Below are 18,217 nucleotides of genomic sequence, written 5' to 3'. Positions count from 1 at the left end.
AATTGGTTTGTCATTGGATCCACTAACTTAGCATAATCTTGGATGACTTTACGATAGAACCCTGCCAACCCAAGGAATATTTGTAATTCCTCCAGATTGGTTGGATGAGGCCACTTAAGGATTACCTCTACTTTCGCAGGATTCATCGGAATTCCCCCTGTCGATATTATGTGACCCAAATAATGGATCTCCAAGGCAAGGAACTCACACTTTCTCTCTGTAGCATAAAGTGTGTTTTGCCTTAGCAAATCAAACACTAACCGTAACTGTTGCAAATGCTCTTCCTCAATGTGGCTAAAGATCAAAATATCATCAAGAAATACAACGCATCGACCAAGATATGGGCGTAACACGCTATGCATAAGTGTCATAAACGTAGCTGGATCATTAGTTAGACCAAACGGCATAACTAAAAACTCATAATGCCCAAACCTAGTACAAAACGTTGTGCACATCCTCCATGCAGATGTGAACTTAAGTCAATCTTGGTAAAGTATCACGCACCTTGCAGTTGATCAAAAAGCTCATCGACTCGTGGTAACGGATACTTATTCTTTATCACGTGATTGCATTCAAACCACGATAGTCCATGCACAAACGCATATATCTATCTTTTTTCTTCACCAATGAAATTGGTGAGGCCCATGGAGAACTGCTAATGAAACCCTTGGCGAGGTAGTCAGCAAACTGACGCTCTACCTCACTGGCTTCACTACAATAAGCCGATATGGAGGCTTGCAGACTGGTTGAGCATCCTTGAGCACGTCAATGGCATGCTGGACATTGCACTCAAGGGGCAAACCAGACGGCAAGTCTCTTGGAAACATATCATGAAATTCAAGCAAAAGACTTTGCAAAGAACGAGAAACTTGTTGAGTGAGCTTAGGAAAAAATTGAGCTTGTTCATTATTGTGCATAGCACTAACATGTTGTTCACATAGGACAAAATTGAGAGATTTAATACATTGCAAATCATGAAGAGAAGTATCACTTTCCTTACCCTTGGTAGACATACACAAACTGGAATTGAAATCAGCACCACTAGCATCGAAGGAGACATGTAACACAAAAAGAGATTTTCTATTTCATGAATATGTACAAGGCGATCAACTTCAGTAGAACAAATGAGTGGAGATGGGGGCACATCGCCCTCACCTTTGAAACGAACTTGTTTGCCATTGACCTCAAAATCAAAAGTATTAGCTAGATAACTATGAGAAAGAGATGGTCCTAAATGAAACAACCATTCAGGACCCAGAATAACATCAGCTCTAGTAATATTATGCATAACCTGAAAATCTAAGTGCATTTCATGTCCTTGAATAATGAGTGGTACTTGCTTAACCACCGTGTCCCTTATCATGCCCATTAGCAACAAGAGATACTATGTATTTATGATCACTAGGGCTTTGTGGCAATTTTAATTTTTTAACTAAGTGATAATTTAGAAAGTTATGTGTAGGCCCATCGCCAATCATGACACGAACTCTTCATCTGTTGATGTGTCCATGCATTCGAACTCTCCATCTGTTGATGTGTCCATGCATTCGAACCAAATCATAAGGTGTGAAAGAGGGTACCCACATTTGAGGTTACACAACACTCATGTGTGGCATCGGTATGGCATACTTGAACCTCGGAAAACTTTTGAGAAGCCTCAAGTGGCAAGACTTGCACCTTGTGCACTGCCTGACTACCACCCTTATCAACATCCTTACCACGGTTCTTTGGACAATTCTGTTTATCGTGATCAGTAGCCATGCAAATAAAATACAATTTTCCCTTTTTAGCTCGCTCATAATCTTGTGGAGACAAGGGACCCCTTGGCCCCTTAGCCTTCTTAACTGCGTCACTACCTTGTTTGCCCCTGTTTGTTCCCCTTAGAACTTTTGTTGTATATATATATATATATACATACATACTATGTGTGTGTGTCGGTTATCCTTTTCCCAAGTTTGCAAGAGAGAGAGAGAGAGAGAGAGAGAGAGAGAGAGAGAGAGAGAGAGATTGGGAATTTGTTGTAGTAGCAACATTATGGGTTTATTGGAAATTTAGCTCATGTGAGGAGAGCTTATTACTCATATATAAAACAAGTAATACAGAATTGATGTGAATCTGTCAATTTCAAAAGGAAAGTAGTGGAGCATCGAATCTACTATGTGTTGAACTCACCTGAGCTCATGGGGGAAAATTATTAGGTCATCATGTTATTGGAAATTTAGCTCATGTGAGGAGAGCTTATAGCTCATATAATGGTTCAGTGAGTAAGTATAAGGCAAGATTGGTGGCCAAAGGCTATACGCAGACTTATAGCATTGACTATGAAGACCGTGTCTCCCCCTATCACTTGCACTTTCACATCTTCCTTCTTCATCCCTGCACAGCGCCATATTGCAACCACCTTAAGCCTTCACGTCCACAACGCACGCATTAATTAGAAATTACAATGCATAAGAAACGCTAAAATTACAATGCCATACGAAACCCTGATCCTTTCTAGCCCTGCTTATTATTACAATGCCATCATAAACCCGCCCTAATTCTTACAATGGCGCCATACGAGGAAACCCTAATTATATCTATTCGTACCCTACAATGCCATAAGAAACCCACACCATAATCACATTGGCTTAGCAATAATAATAATAATAAAAAGGCGCTTAGATGCATGATTACAACCTCTTAACAAGTTAAACCTAAGCAATGCAAGTTAAAGCTCTTGTATATTATCACCATCCTATTACCATTGTCTTATTAATTAAAACGCTGAGTAAACCCGGCCTGATTAGAGTGTGTGAGCCCTGATATAAAGCCTTACTAAAGCACCTTAAACAAATCACTCAATTAATTCTATTGCTTATCAGCACAATTGGGGCTACATAAAACTGTCAGAAAAAGCTGCAGATCGTTTCATTTTGCTCTAAAAAAACAGTCTGTACTTCTTCTTCTTCTTCTTTTAAACGTTGGATTGAGGTAAACGCTCTTAACACTAATTAACCTGGCAAATTGAACTTGAAAATGTGATAATCGTCGTCTTCTAGCCAATCCGTATCCACCCCTCCATAAGTGGAAGTAGTGGAATTTGGGGAAGTATTGTAGTTGTCCAAGCTCAAACTGCGAGGCATGGTTTTCTTTTCTTCTTCTTTTTAAGTAGGGGCCTAAGGTCTCGAGATGCCCTACAATGAAAATCAATGAGAGAGATGAATGAAAATGATCAAACCATCAATGGTTGAATACAAGGTCCTCACAATCCCTCTTTATAAAACCTTTCATATTGGCCCCCCCCCCCACAAAGCATCTTCCCAATCAACCTCTTTTAGTATTCTACACACCACCATGGTTACCACCTTTACGTCATGAGGGGGCTTAAACTAGCTTTTTACAAGTACCTCCTCTCTCCACTCATTTCCATAGTTGCCTTTCATGGCCTAAGCTTTCAAAAGAAAGAGTCCACACATTTAATTTTTACACCTTGCAAGCCCTACAAGCCTTCAAAATATGGCAATTGATGTATTAGGAGCCCACATGTCACCCCTTTCGTAAAAATATGGCAATTAATGTATCGGTAGCCCAAGCTTTCAAAAAAAAAGCGTACACATTTAATTTTTACACTTTGCAAGTCTTAAAATATATGGCCAATTAATGAATGTATCAGGAGCCCACATGTCACCCATATCTTTATGTGGATAACGATTGATTAGCCAACCACACATGAAGCTAAATCATTCATTTTGATTCTCTGAATTCACACACGTTTCCTTAAACCATGCCCTTTTTCTTTCTCTTGTTTGGCAACTTCTCTTAGCTTCTATTTTATCTATTTGTTGACTCCCAGTACATTTCTTAAATGCCAATTCACAACATTTGGAGATGTACAAGTTCTATATCTTTACTGGAATAAGGCCCAAGCATTGTCCTTGTTTGTCACCAAGCTAATCATGTAACCACTTACCTTTAATTGAGCACATAAACTTTGTACATATCCTCTCAAAAGCAAAAAGATTTTGTGCTTATAGCACTTATCATAATATTCTAGTAAGACTGTTCGATTCAACATGCATTTGTTTAAATGTATCCACATAAATATCGTTGGGTTAAAATTATTAGTATATATTGCTTGGACATAACAAGGCTAGCGCATTGAGGTCACTCAAGACAGCTCACTATAGTGTGAATTGAGTTATGTGCTATAAAGTTTGTAGATCATTTTGTGAGAGGACTCTTTCATGGGACTCTCTAATGAGAATGTAGACCTTGGGATTGAGGCATCCCAAGGGACCATCTATGATAGCCCATTGGATCATCGCACTCATTGTGAGGACCAAGATAGCTATGATGGCTGGGAGTGTATGGTATGTGAATGTGGAAGCTAACAAATCCAAGTTCTGTGTGGCCTCTAGCTCGAAGGTGGATTCCCATTGTTGGTTTGAAGCCTATTTTTGGGTGGTGCTACCCCTTTTCATTATCGTCTTTGTTTTGATGACTATACACATTTACAAGTATTTGGATTGCCTTGGTAAAGAGAGTCAATCTTGGGCGAGCACACAAGCAAGTGATTTGTTGCTTTGGGTGTATGAGTAAGCGATTTGTTGCTCGGGGTGTACAAGTAAGTGATTTCATTAGGACCAAAAACGGCTAGAAAAGGGCTGTTTGTTAACCTAAGGATTAAGAAATTGTCCAATTGTGAATTGACACGTATACAAAAGTATGGCATTCTTGTCTCCTCTAAATGTTTTCTTAACGGTTCTATTTTAGTGGCAAACGGCTAAAACGGCTAAATTTAGACGTTTACGATGGCCAACATTAAAGTTTGGGTCCAAAATAGTGACATCTTGTTCCATTTTTTATTTCAAAAAATCAAGCATGAAGATACGAAATCCTCTTTTCAGGCCTTGAAAACAACGCTATTAATGACAAAACACTAAATTTTTTCAAACGTCTACTTTCCACCTTCCCTTCATTTTGGCATATGGTTTATTCTCCTTTCTTTGCACTTTCAAAAGATTCACTATTCAAAAGATTCACTATTTTTCTCTCATCTGTGAGCTTCTATGGCGTCCTCACGTCGTCCTTCTCATAATATAACTTCTTGTGATTTTCATAACACGAGAGAAGATGGTGTTTGGAAACCCATGTCTTTTCGTGTGAATGATTGGGTAACAATGCTTCCCTCTTGCAAAGGTGCCCACAGGGTGAAAAGAACCAAGCGAAATGAAGTGAAATCCCATTGGAAAGGTCGTGTTCTTGCCTTCAAAGTGACCGACAATGGCTGGCTTGCAAAAGTTCAACATGTCTACATGGCCAAAGACATGGTGTTGAACTTGGATGAACATCCAATTCTCCATTCTTACTGTAATTCAACAAAACTTTATCTATTTGATACAACACAATATTTCTCCTTCTGATATATTTGTTGTTTGTTTAATTTCAGTTATCTTTCCGTCAACAGCTGTGGAGTGGCAGCCTGTTTTGAGAGCTTAAGTGGCACATTCAAAGCAATTCACAAGGGGATTGCAGATGTCATGTATGCAGACAAACCACCTTCATTTTACAAATCAGTGGATTTATTTGTGCATTTTGCAGAATACAGGGTTCCATCAAGAGAAGGTGTTTATGGAGAATTATATGACATACCTATTCCCACATTAATGTCACTAGAATGGGAAGTTCCTGATCCAAATACCATAACAAGCTTCAAATCCAAAATCAAAGATGATATTCTTAAAGCTATGTCTCCTGGAAGGATTTCAAGAAGGATAAAAATTCAATGGTTCTTGCCTATACATGTCTTTGTGGCATGTTTCAAAACAATGGAATTGGAGAGGACAAGAACGATGTGGCTTAATAGAAGACTATCTCTGACTAATCTGGACACTGTACTTGGAGAAGGATGGAGTACCAAGGAAACTTTTCATATGGGGGACAATATCAGTTGTAGAGTAAGCCCAAATTCTTTGTCTATGTCATACCAACTGTGTCGCCAATCCCTAGTTTTGGGCTATGACTATAGGAGATGGAAAAGCAAGCTTGGTAGTTGGGTCCCTTTGGATTCTGAAGAGAATTGTCTAGAGTTTGAATTTAACATCATAGTCCATCCATTAATAGATCCCAGGAAACTCATAGTAACATCAAACTGGCGACTACAACATGTAAGAGAGTCGCTTGAGTTTTTAGATGAAATATCACCTGAATATAGATTCAAAGTAGATGATATTGTTGTTAGTACAAGGATGGAGAGTGTAACCTCATGCATCACATGTCTCCCCCCAAAAAAAGTTGTATTTGAGCCACTTGCAAGGGCAAGTTTGTATAGTTGAAAAGGATTTCTCCAATAATGTAATCAATATATTCTGCTAAATTTCGTCTTGACTTCTTTACAAAAATGGTTAACATATTGTTCGCAACACAGAACAAGGTTTAACAGTTGAATATCAAATTATTGATACTGAATTTAAGTACAGAATATTGTCCCAAAAAGGGTGTGTTCATATGGACAAAATGAACAAAACAGAAGCCAATTTGTGGAATCACTCAACAAAATCAACTTTCCTTTTGGCATGAGATGACCCTGCATCTTTAGAGAATCTTTCTCTCTTCTGTTTGCTTCTATCAAATTTTGCTGATTGAGGTTCAAGTTCTGGAGTTTTCAGCTCTTGAGGTGTTGGAGAGGAAGACTTTTGAGTGAATTCCTCAAATGGTGGTAAGTTGGGCTCTTCTCTGAGACCTTCAGGTGTTGGCGAGGGAGATTTGGCAGTGGGGTCTGGTTTTGGAGAAGGTTCTTTGGAGGTTGGCCTTGGAGACTTGGCAGTCTTCTTGGGGAACATGAAAAATAAATTTAATGGAGAGCCAACATTTGCCCTCTTGCTATCTTTGTTGGATAAACGACGCTTCTGAATTTTAAATTTCACTGGTGAGTGAAACGGAAGACCTTTAGTAGCACTCCTCTCTTTGACAGGGGTCTTCTCTTTGATAGGTGTCTTCTCTTGAGCTGGAGAAGAGCTCTCCTCTTTGGCAGGAGGACTAGGGATCTTCTCTTTGATAGGAGTCTTCCCTTGAGCTGGTGAAGAGCTCATCTCTTTGGCAGGAGGGCTAGGGGTCTTCTCTTTAGCAAGAGGGCTAGGGCTCTTCTCTTTAGCAGGAGGGCTAGGGGTCTTCTCTTTAGCAAGAGGGCTAGGGCTCTTCTCTTTAGCAGGAGGGGTAGGGCTCTTCTCTTTAGCAGGAGGGGTAGGGCTCTTCTCTGTAGCCTGAGGGATCTTTCCTTTAGAATGGGTCTTCTCTTTAGAATGGCTCTTTTTTCCCTTGGAAGATCTGCTCTTAGTAGGGCTCTTCTTTCTTTTCTTCTTCTCTTTGGCAGAGGTCTTTTCCTTTTTGGATGAGTCATCCTTGATTTTGCTTTCCTTCTTCTCCCTTTTCCTTTTCTTTGAAGTTGTATCCTTGGCTCCTTTATTAGGTGGAAAAGGGGAATCAGGATCATATGGATTGATGGATCTGTTCAAAACCATGGACACTGCCTTCTCCCTTACCCAACTTACCCAAGAATCTGGATACTCATGCAACTAAGACAAAAGAAAAAAAGAAAGTAAGAAAATAGGTCACTAAATGTATTCACTAAATCAATCAATGGTTTTCATTCATGAACTTACAGTAAGTGTTGTCATTCTAAATCTTGACTCAAGATATCTCCAAGCATTAGCAAGCACCATCCATCCACAAGATGTTGAGTCTTTCTGCAAAGGAACTTCCTGATTGTAGTACTTAAAATCTTCAAGTTTGTAGTCTACATAGGTAGAACCTAGAAAACTCAAGATAAGTTTGGCAGCACTGCAAGCATAAAATATTGAGGGTCAACCAAATAATTGAAAACATACAAGAAATTGTTCTAGAACATAAACCATGAAAAAGTTGATTCTTACATTTTACTTCTCCCATGAATGGATGCTAAAGAGTTCATAAAGATCACATCTCTATCCAATAGATTGAAGATAATAAGACTCCAATGGCCTCTGTGATAAGATGAATAATGTAATTAGTTATGAATATTGTAATGTCTATTATAGGCAAAAGATAATTGAGTATGAGTCTTACACTTCAACATAAGGGTATACAATGTGATTGCAGGTAAGCATATCAAAGTTTTTGAGAAAACTTGCAAGATCCCCTTGCCTATTGAAAAGGCACTGTGTAACAAGGGGATCAAGAATGGTCACTTGCACAGCCATTGATTCATGAAGATCCCTCATAAGACATCTGGAGACATAAACAAAACATGTCAACAAAATATGGAGTCTGAGAAATTCATCAAGAAAACAAAAGCAAATCCACACAAACCTCAGACAGATGAAGAGGACTGTGTCAGATATCTCAATATTGTGATTCACAAGCATACTTGTGTCTTCAGGGGCAATGTCACAATAAACCTCATCCTCTCCATGCATGGACACATCTACTATCATTTGACCTGTCACATTCTGATAAAGCTCTGAATTGGATGCATGGAGAATTTCAGCTTGCTGAGAAAGAATGGCATCCTCTGTAATCTTCTCCTGCTCTCTCTCTTTCTCAACTTCTTCTTTGATATCCTGAGCTTTTCTTGTACCATAAGTATGAGAAATATCTTCAATAATAACTGATTGTTTGGGTTGCCTTGCTGGAGGGATATTAAGAATTTCAAAAGCTCTCATATCTTGACTTGGAATGGGCTCTAAAGCTTTGTCAAACTTATATCTAAGTCTGGACACAAGCACAAAATCTTTGCTCATAAGAGTGATCCTATGAGCAAATGCAGCAGCAATGTATCCATCATTCATAAAGTCGATTAAAAAATCTTCAGCAGCCTCTTGAAGACACATGAGGGCCTGGGTCTCCCATCGCACTTTCTGAAGATTTGTGTTTCTCATTTTGCCAACTAACCTTTCTGATATGTCCCTGACAACCCGAGTAAATGGCAGTCGAGGGATGAGAAGACTAGTAGACTTCTGTGTGCTGCTCTTATCTCTCTTAAGGACTTCACCTGATAATTTAATCTCTTTCTTGCTGTCGCCCTCGCACGAGGCTTTGGAAGAGGCTTTTCTTGTTTGGAAGGTCCTGGTTTGTCCTCAGCTTTTTCAGTCTCCAAAGGTGGGTAGACTTTCCTTGCAGTCTGTTTTGTCCTTGCCATTGAAGCTTAAAAAAAGAGACCCGATGGAAGAGATTTGAATAATAAGATAAAAAAATAAAGTGGCCCGAACGAAGCGATAGAGCGAATCCGAAGATAATGGAAAGGGATAATCGCTTGATTCAGGAAATTACAAATGAAGGAGTCCCGAACGAAGCGATGAGGCAAATCCAAAAATGTCGGATAAGCTTAATCGCTTGATTCGGGCAATCAAGAAAAGGACGAAACGAAGCGATTGAAGGATTCCAAATGTCCAGGAAAGGAGCAATCGCTTGATATGGGTAAGAAATGAAAAAGTAGGTTTGGGGAAATAAGGTGGACTGATCTCGCTTGATACAGTGTCGGTGAAAAATATGAATATTTTCAACAAAATTAACTTTTTATACCTCGAATCTGTCGTACAAAGGACCGTTGGATACACGTGTCATGTAATCATTTTTGCCACGTGACATAAACGGTCACTATTTAAGGTGTTTTTATCACGCTACAAATATTCTTAATAACTCTCTTTCAATTTTTTTCCCCGCTTTTGGACCACTTATTTTTGTCAAATCAAGCTGCGCACCATAGTGTCTTCCTAGCTCTATTTTGCAAAATTGAATATTTTTTTTTGGGACCTTGGAATTGCCAAATCCCGCACCAAGCGATAGAGGAATTCCAAATTTTTTGGACCTTTCATTTTCGCTTCGTTCGGGCTCATCAGAATTATTCAAGAATTTTTCTCAAATATCTCAATGAGTAAAAGTGTTGCGGGTCGACATGAACTTGTTGAAGAAAGCCCAAGTGAAAAACTCTTGAATGCTATTTTGCAAGATGGTCATGATATGAAGATATACGTTGATGCAGTGGAGATATTAAATCCAAGGTTTTCTCTTTCAGATGTTTTGTTGAAGCTTAAGGACATTCTTGAAGATGAGTACAAACAATTTGAAATGTCAATTCAAGCTCATTGTTTTCGTATCGGAGACCATGATTTTTGTCACCTTACAGATTTTACACAGCTGTCAGTGGAGAAAGCCAAAGTTACAAAGAGGTTCAGTAGATTTTCAAATAGAACCTCTTTCACATGCCCTTCATCCATTTCTTGTCCAATCCATAAAAAGCATTGCAACCTTGTCCCCAAGGATGTCTCATTTCTTTTCTTCCTATTTTTGAAAGCAGAAATACAGGATAAAGAGCAACAACCAGAAATTGATGCAGAGAATGAGGAAGAAAACTTAAATGTCACCACAGTTTCAAAGTTAGAGAAAAGTGAGATTTTAGAAGAGGAAGAAATTGATGTTCAAGCTGAGGAGAGAGAAAGTGCCAATCTTGATGTTGCAAAATTTAGGGCTTTCACTATTACTGAAGAGCCCTCAGAGGAAGCAAGCATATCTGAGTCCTCTGTTACTCTTCCAAACCTTCCTTTCTTCTATATCAATGAGAAAGATTATATTCCTCTGTCCTATCTTCAATGTCTCTTCAATATCAGAGAAGACTACTGTATTGCAGCAATTTCAGAAGCTTGTGAAGTGGCCAAAGACTTTATTGATACAGAAGTAGAGTCAAAGGAAGAGTTTTTGGCACTTGATTTGCAAACATCTGACCACTCATTTATCCCTGCTACTGATGCACTTGCCTTGTGCCTTAAAAAAGTGGATGAGGGGAAACCTTCCCTTAGAGATGAGGATTTTGAGAATAGGCTTATTGAGTTAGGTATTGAGTCTTTTGGCAGAGATTTCAAGCTTCAGGCAGATTCTGATAAAGTGGAAAGGGTTGGCTCATGCAACTTGATGAAAGACAAAGTAGTAATTGAGGATGAGTTGCAGAAGGTAGCTTCCATTTAATCTTTTGTAAAATGTTAGCTTCCATTTAATCTTTTGTAAAATGTTATTGTGATTGTAATTTTTTTAAATTGAGGTTTTTGTCTTGCAGATTGAATTGCTTGATAAGGATGATTTTCTAGGAAGAGCTAGAGGCAGCAGATTGAAATCTACAGACACTAGGTCAAGAAGGCCTTCATCTGCTCTCATGCACTACTTGCCTACATTGGATAAGGCATTCCACATGAACTTCTCTGAAGATGCTGAGTTGCCAATATTTGCCTTGAAGGTGTTGTCAAGGTTCATGGGATACACTCCCCTTCAAATAAATGCTAACAAGGTTTTGCTTCTGGAGAGAGCTGCTGCTCTTAGAATCTTTGGATATGCTGCAGGTTTCAATGCCTCAAGAGGAGGATACTTTCTTTGCTACTCTAGCTATGCAGCTGAGGTGTCAGATATCAAACTTCTTGGAGGTTATAGAAGGAGAAAATTTTTGAGATACAGAGGTGACATACCAAATAGTCCCAAGAGAATCAAAAACTAATGTACACAATATTTTGCAAGGACTGATTATATTTCAGCAAATATTTTGTAAGAGGTACAAATGTGTTAGTAATCATTAGTCTCTGTCTTGAGGTGTTGGTGTAGTTTCAGATTGCTGGGTCTTTGATCTCATCCTTTGTAATTGCCTCCTGTAGAACCAATTGAATAATTCTTTAAGTGCATTGCTTCTTCTTTGACCACCTCCTCTTCTGGTACATCTAAAAAAGGAAGTTCTCGCTTGATAATGAGACTTTTCCATTCCTTGTGTATTCCATGTTGCAAGGGGTCCTTCTGTAGCAAAATATGGTCCATGCAAGTAAAGAATATGCTACAAAGATAATTTTTTGTTAGTACATTTAAGAAATTACACTTATATTTTAACTGTTTTGATAAGTCTGAACACTCACCAAGTAATAAGTTATGTCTTTTTCTCCCCAGGCATCTATGATAGCTTTGATCAAAAGCTTTATTGCTTTTTTGAAATCATCTGCATAAGTATTTGAACCAACTTGTTGTCTAAGGACTTTGAAAAAATTGTCGAGTTTTTTCCAAACTTCCATACGTTTGTTGGCTACATCTGGTCTACTTTTGACATTTGTGGTGATGACACATAGCTGTTTCCAGCAGTTCCACATTGCATTGACTTGTTTGGTGTCATGGTTGCTCAAAAATCTTCTCGCTTTTGCTCCTCCCATTGAAACATCTTGCAGAACATCACCTGTACCTCCAGAAAGAACAGGATCTTTTTTAAGATGCACTTCCCCACCATGGAAACCCATTTGAGAGAGCAAGGCTTCGCATTTTTCTATGCACTCATCTGCAAGTTTAGTCGGCTTAATAGAATATGCATAGTCCAGATGAAGTCTGAGCAATTTGTCCAAGATTCTTATCTCTGCATGCAATGTACATATATGCACATTTTTTAAATATATTGGTAGAATTGGATCCCATATTTTAACAGAAGTTGGATAATCGACAACATTCACATTATTTCTGGATGGTGGTTTTCCAATCTCATTTTCTGCAAGCCACTCTCTTGTCCCTGTGCTTGCCATGCAATAAAGACATGGATATTTGGTATTTGCTCCTCCACATACACCAAACATACACTTCAACGCCTTGAGGTTGGCACTCAAATGCCATTCCACAATGAAATCACCTATGTCGTCTACATGAAGGTGTTCACCTGTATTTTGGCTCTGAATAACTGAAGGAATGTCTGTTTGTGAGAAGAGCCACTTTAATGTTTCATGACTCTCTACTGGTACCTGAGCTGATCCAATCCACCATAGCTCCATTTCTGATTGAGTTTTGTGGTATGGAGAATCAAGCTTACCTTGACTATAGTCCAATGCTTTATTCATTAGGGATATAGATATTCTTTCCATTTTTTGACATTTTTGGATTTGAGCTTCATCTAATTTTAAAACAAATACAAGTTTTCCTTCACAATCTATTTCTCTTATGTTGTAATATCTCACCATAAAAGATTGGACTTTTCTAATGTTCATCCAAACATTATTATAAACGTTGTATTCAAAAGATGATTTTTTTTTTGTCTCTCATATGGCATTGTTCCCTCAATATGGAAATACTCTCCGAAATGTTTAGAAATTTCCTCATTTAACAGAGTTCTATATTTTCCAACATTGTGAGGTCTAGGCAACCCAAAAGCTTTGATTTTGTAATACTTAAGGACCCTGAACTAGGTTTTAGAGATGGCTCTGTATCCCTTTCTACTCACTCCCACTGTGTCACAAACTTCTTGCATTTGGGAAGGCTGGACTAATAAGTCCATATCTTTTAATAGATGTTGAGAGACTAGTTTTTTTTAAGTTTGATTTTCAGGAAGTTCCAAAAGTTTCAAGATATCCGACCTATTCATAAGCTCATTCAAAAATCTTACCCTTTCCTGCGCATTAGACATGTCAAATCCTAGAAGGTTAGTAACATGATCTCTTACAAGTTTTAACCTTTTTTTTCTTTGTCCAGATCTCTCTGTTAAGTTAACTACATCCCGCATTCGTTTTACTCGTGCTCTTAACCCTATTGGAGTTTCTTTTAAGGTTTTCAATTGATCATTTTCTTGTTCCAAAGACACTATTTTGTTTTCAAGTTCTATAATTTTTGTTGCATTCAAAGATGAAGTATTTTGAAGATATGTAGTATATTCTGCATAATTAATATGTGATTGAGATAGTCTTGAACTATAACCAAGTAAGCCATCCACCCCATCACCAACAAATCTAATCAAATCATGTGGTGTGTGAAAAGAAGGATACCTTCCTGTTTTGGGATCCGGTGGATATAGACTTCCATCTGTCCATAGGTCAATATGCTTCTTTCCTTCGTTGCGAAGATGTTGAGCTTCATTTGCACATGAAAGGGATCTTTGGTAGACACTCCGTGTAGTTGCATACTCTTGGTTGAGCTTGATATTCAAATAAAACTTACGATTAGATGTATCACTCATTACTAACAGAGCTAAAAATATAAGCAGAGCTATTAGAACATGAGAGACACAGAAGAATGAGAATGAGATGTAGCTTGTGAAATTCTTAGAGAAGCAGAGGAGTGAAATTTTTTTGGAGAATGGATAAGAGCGCGTTTGGAGGGAATGGTCATTTTGCCGCGAAGTCACTAAAAGAGGACAAATTTCGAGATGAGCCATTAAAGAGTAGCATGAAAACGATATATTTTTTTAGATTTAAAAATATGTACTTAGATACGTATTCAATCAGATAGATACGCTTTAAATATCCAAAACGGCTAAATTTGGAGCCGTTTTGACCGTCAACATTCTACTAACTAGCAAGTTAGCGAAATTCCTTACACAACCCATTTTGAGACGTTTTTGGCCCTAATGTGTTGCATAGGGTGTTTCATTTTGGTATCGAGTAATAAGTGATTTATTGCTTGGTGGACAAGTGGTTTTTTATTGGGGTGATTCATTTGGTATAAGAGCGTGTTTCATTTTGGTATCGAGTAATAAGTGATTTATTGCTTGGTGGACAAGTGGTTATTTATTGGGGTGATTCATTTGGTATAAGAGCATGTTTCATGTGTTGAAATTAGAGCTTTATATTAAGGTTAAATGATTTAATTATTATTACAAGAAGTTAGAGTAGGATTGGTTAGCTTTTGGATAATTTTGTGTAAGGAACTTGCATACAAATTTAAGGTTTGAGAGATGATTATATGGGAAATTTAAGGTTTGATGACCAATTAAGAGACGATTATATGGGAAATGTAGAATTTGATTAATGTATTTTCCATGTGAAAGTAGAGTACAAGGTTTTATGAACCTTAGTGTGTAAGAGAGAAAAAAAACATGTGAAGATAAACCATATTGGGGTTTTAAGCTTACTAGTTCTTTGATTTAAAAAGAGACAGTAAGTGGATAATAATAATATCCATCTATTCATTAAATACCAAGGATATTACCGTTGCAAGGGAAAATTCAAGTTTTGAAGGTTGTTTCCACTCTATATGGTTAGTGGTGGGCCGTACTACATCTCTGTTGGTGTGTGTATGTTAGGATTCGAGATTTGTTAATCAGTGGCATAGTTGACATCAAGCGAACTGTATTGAGAGTACACATAATATGGGAAATGTAGAATTGGATTAATGTATTTTCCATGTGAAAGTAGAGTACAAGGTTTTAAAAACCTTAGTGTGTAAGAGAGAGAGTGAGAGAGAAAAAAACCATGTGAAGAAGAACCATATTGGGGTTTTAAGCTTACTAGTTCTTTGACGGTCCACAGTATCTGGGAGAGAGCTTCTTGTACTTCCCTAAAGATAAGGAACTTCTTTTTGGTCGTACTCGAATGAAGACCATATCTGATTCTTCAAACTCTCTCTCTCTGATCTCTTTTTATCTGCATACTGCTTTTGCCTATCTTGGGCTGCTTTAATATCTTTACGGATTAATTGCATTTGCTGGTCCATGTCATCAAGAATTTGTCTGGATATTTCAACTCTGATCAATGGGTTGGACCAAGTCAATGGTGTAAGGAAATCTTGTCCACACAAAGCTTTGAAAGGGCTCATCCCAATGCTTTGGTGATAAGAAGCATTGTAAGCAAATTCAACCAGATGCAAATGACTTAACCACTTCTTGGGTTCCCTGCCTCACAGCATGACTGAAGGATATTTTCTATTACCTGATTCACTCTTTCAATCTGGCCATCTGTTTCGGGGTAATAGGCTGTGTTGAGATCCAAGAAAGTTCCTACTGCTTTGAAGAATGCAGTCCAAAATTTTGATGTGAATTTGGGATCTCTATCACTTACTATCCTCCTGGGTAAGCCATGCAATCTGAAGATCTCTTTAAGGAAAACTCTGGCAACATCCATTGCAGTGTATATTTCTTTCACTGGAATTAGATGGGCAACTTTGGTTAGCCTATCAACTACCACAAAAATGGAGTTGTAACCTGATTGCACTGTAGGTAATCCAGTGACAAAGTCCATACTAATACATTCCCACTTCATCTGTGAAATGTCTAGAGGCTGTAGTTTCCCTAGCATCTTGACTCTCTCTGCCTTGACTCTCTGACACATTAAGCATTGTCGCACATGATCAAGTACATCCTTTTTTAGTCCAGGCCAGAAGAAGCTTTTCTTCACAGACATATAGGTTTTTATAAACCCTAGATGTCCAGCTATCAGGCTATCATGGGCTTCTCTCAGAATTCTTTCCTTTACTCCCTCATCATTGGGAATGCATAGCCGATTATTATAATGCATGCATCCTTCGTCCAATTTGTACCCAAGAACTCAACTCATTTCCTGAGGAGTCTTGCTTTCCTGCATCAGAACGATAGCAATAGGGGCAAAGAATTTGTCCTGCATAATTCTCTCCCTTGCTTCATTGATTAATGGATTTGACACCACTGTAATTGCAAGCAAGGAGGCTTTTCTACTGAGCGCATCTGCCACCACATTTTCTTTCCCCGATCGATACTTATTTCAAAATCTAATTCCTGCAGGGTCTGCATCCATCTCCTTTGACACATGTTGAGATCCCTTTAGGTGAAGAACCACTTCAGACTTTGATGATATGTCATCAAGGTGAACCTCTGTCCCAAAAGATAATCTCTCCATAACTTTAGAGCATAAACTATTGAGAGTAACTCCAAGTCATGGATGGCATAATTTCTCTCATGTGTTCTGAGTTTTCTGGATTCATAGGCCACTGCATGACTTTCCTGCATAAGCGCACCGCCTAAGAGGCAAACCCACTGGCATCAGTAACTACCTCAAAAGGTTTGGTAAAATCTGGCAATTTAAGGACAGGGTTGGTTACTAAGGCTGTCTTCAGTTTATCAAAGGCACTCTGACACATTGCAGTCCACTGAAAAAGGGTACTCTTCTTGAGAAGGTTAGTTAAAGGGGATACTATCTGAGCATACCTGGGTATAAAGATCCTATACCATCCAGTTAATCCTAAGAATCCTCTGACTTCCTTTACCATCTTGGGTTCCGGCCAATCTACGACGGCTTGAATCTTTGCGGGGTCAGGAAAAATCCCATCTTTTGATACTATGAATCCCAAATATTCCACCTGGTCAACAGAGAAAGAACACTTGTTTGCTGAGTTGGTATTTCCTTAGGATTTACAGGACCTTGCGCACATGATCTTCATGATCTGCAGCATTCTTTGAGTACACCAAGATATCATCAAAGAAGACAAGAAAAAAATCATCCAAGTATTCTCTGAGAATATCTTGCATAAGATGATTAAATGTCACAGGGGCATTAGTCAATCCAAACCACATGACTATGAACTCATAATGCCCATAGCGAGTATTGAATGATATCTTCAGGATGTCTTGTTCCTTGATTCTGATCTACTAGTACTTGTTAAGATTACAGCAATGTGATGAGCTATGGTGGATCAAATGCTAGAATCAACATCATTAACAAAGAGATTAGATAATAATTAAGATGTGATTAGAGAGTAATTAACTAATTATTTAATGTAGGCATGGATAATCAAAAACCAGCAAATTCTCATTAGGCCAATGCCTCAATTTATAGAGTTTACATCCAAGCATCTAATCCCACTGATTTCTCTTTGATTCACTCCATCTCTTTTGCTTGATTCTCTCCATCTCTCCCAAAATATCTCCACACCTCCTAGATCTTCTCATGCTACCCTTTATTCTCTCCCAGAAGATTCTTCTCACCTTTTCACAGGTTCTCTCTTTGTGAACATTTGGGTCCCACTTAACCGATCCAGCAGTTCATCAATCCTAGGGATAGGATACTTATTTTTAATTATTAATTAATTCAATCCTCTGTAGTCAATACAGAATCTTAACGTTCCATCTTTCTTCTTATGAAAGAGAACGGGCGTACCCCAAGGTGATTCAATCCTTTGTAGTCAATACAGAGTCTTAACGTTCCATCTTTCTTCTTATGAAAGAGAACGGGCATACCCCAAGGTGAGACACTGGGTCTGACGAATCCCTGCTCTAATAGTTGTCTTAACTGTTCCTTAAGTTCTATGGCTTCAGGGGGACTGACATTTTATATGCACGGTGGGCTATTGCCTGAGCTCTAGGGGTTAACTCGATCTCATGATCTACTTCGCGAGACGAAGGCATCTCAATCAGCTCTTCAGGGAACACATCTGCATACTCACTTAACCACTCCGGTCCTTTAGCCTTGCATTTTATGTCTACCGCGGATTCATCTTAATGACATAAATAGCT

The 18,217-nt window shown here is 38.4% G+C and overlaps 1 protein-coding gene across 1 annotated transcript; it reads right to left on the bottom strand.

Moving 5' to 3' along the window:
• Nucleotides 1-2,050: 2,050 nt before the first annotated feature.
• LOC147603785 (17.4 kDa class I heat shock protein-like) lies at nt 2,051-3,215 on the bottom strand. Its single transcript, XM_086796385.1, has 2 exons — nt 2,999-3,215; nt 2,051-2,376 (listed from the first exon to the last, which is right to left on the bottom strand). The coding sequence occupies exons 1-2, from the start codon at nt 3,123-3,125 to the stop codon at nt 2,258-2,260; spliced, it is 246 nt and encodes an 81-aa protein (XP_086652511.1). The 5' UTR covers nt 3,126-3,215; the 3' UTR covers nt 2,051-2,257.
• Between the last annotated feature and the right edge of the window lie 15,002 nt (nt 3,216-18,217).

This window comes from Cibotium barometz, chromosome 63 (assembly GCF_041138505.1).
Source record: "Cibotium barometz isolate CiBa-2024 chromosome 63, ASM4113850v1, whole genome shotgun sequence".
In the NCBI taxonomy this organism is placed as follows: domain Eukaryota; kingdom Viridiplantae; phylum Streptophyta; class Polypodiopsida; order Cyatheales; family Cibotiaceae; genus Cibotium; species Cibotium barometz.
Note: the sequence above shows the minus strand (reverse complement) of the source record. Positions and strands in the feature narration are given on the sequence as shown.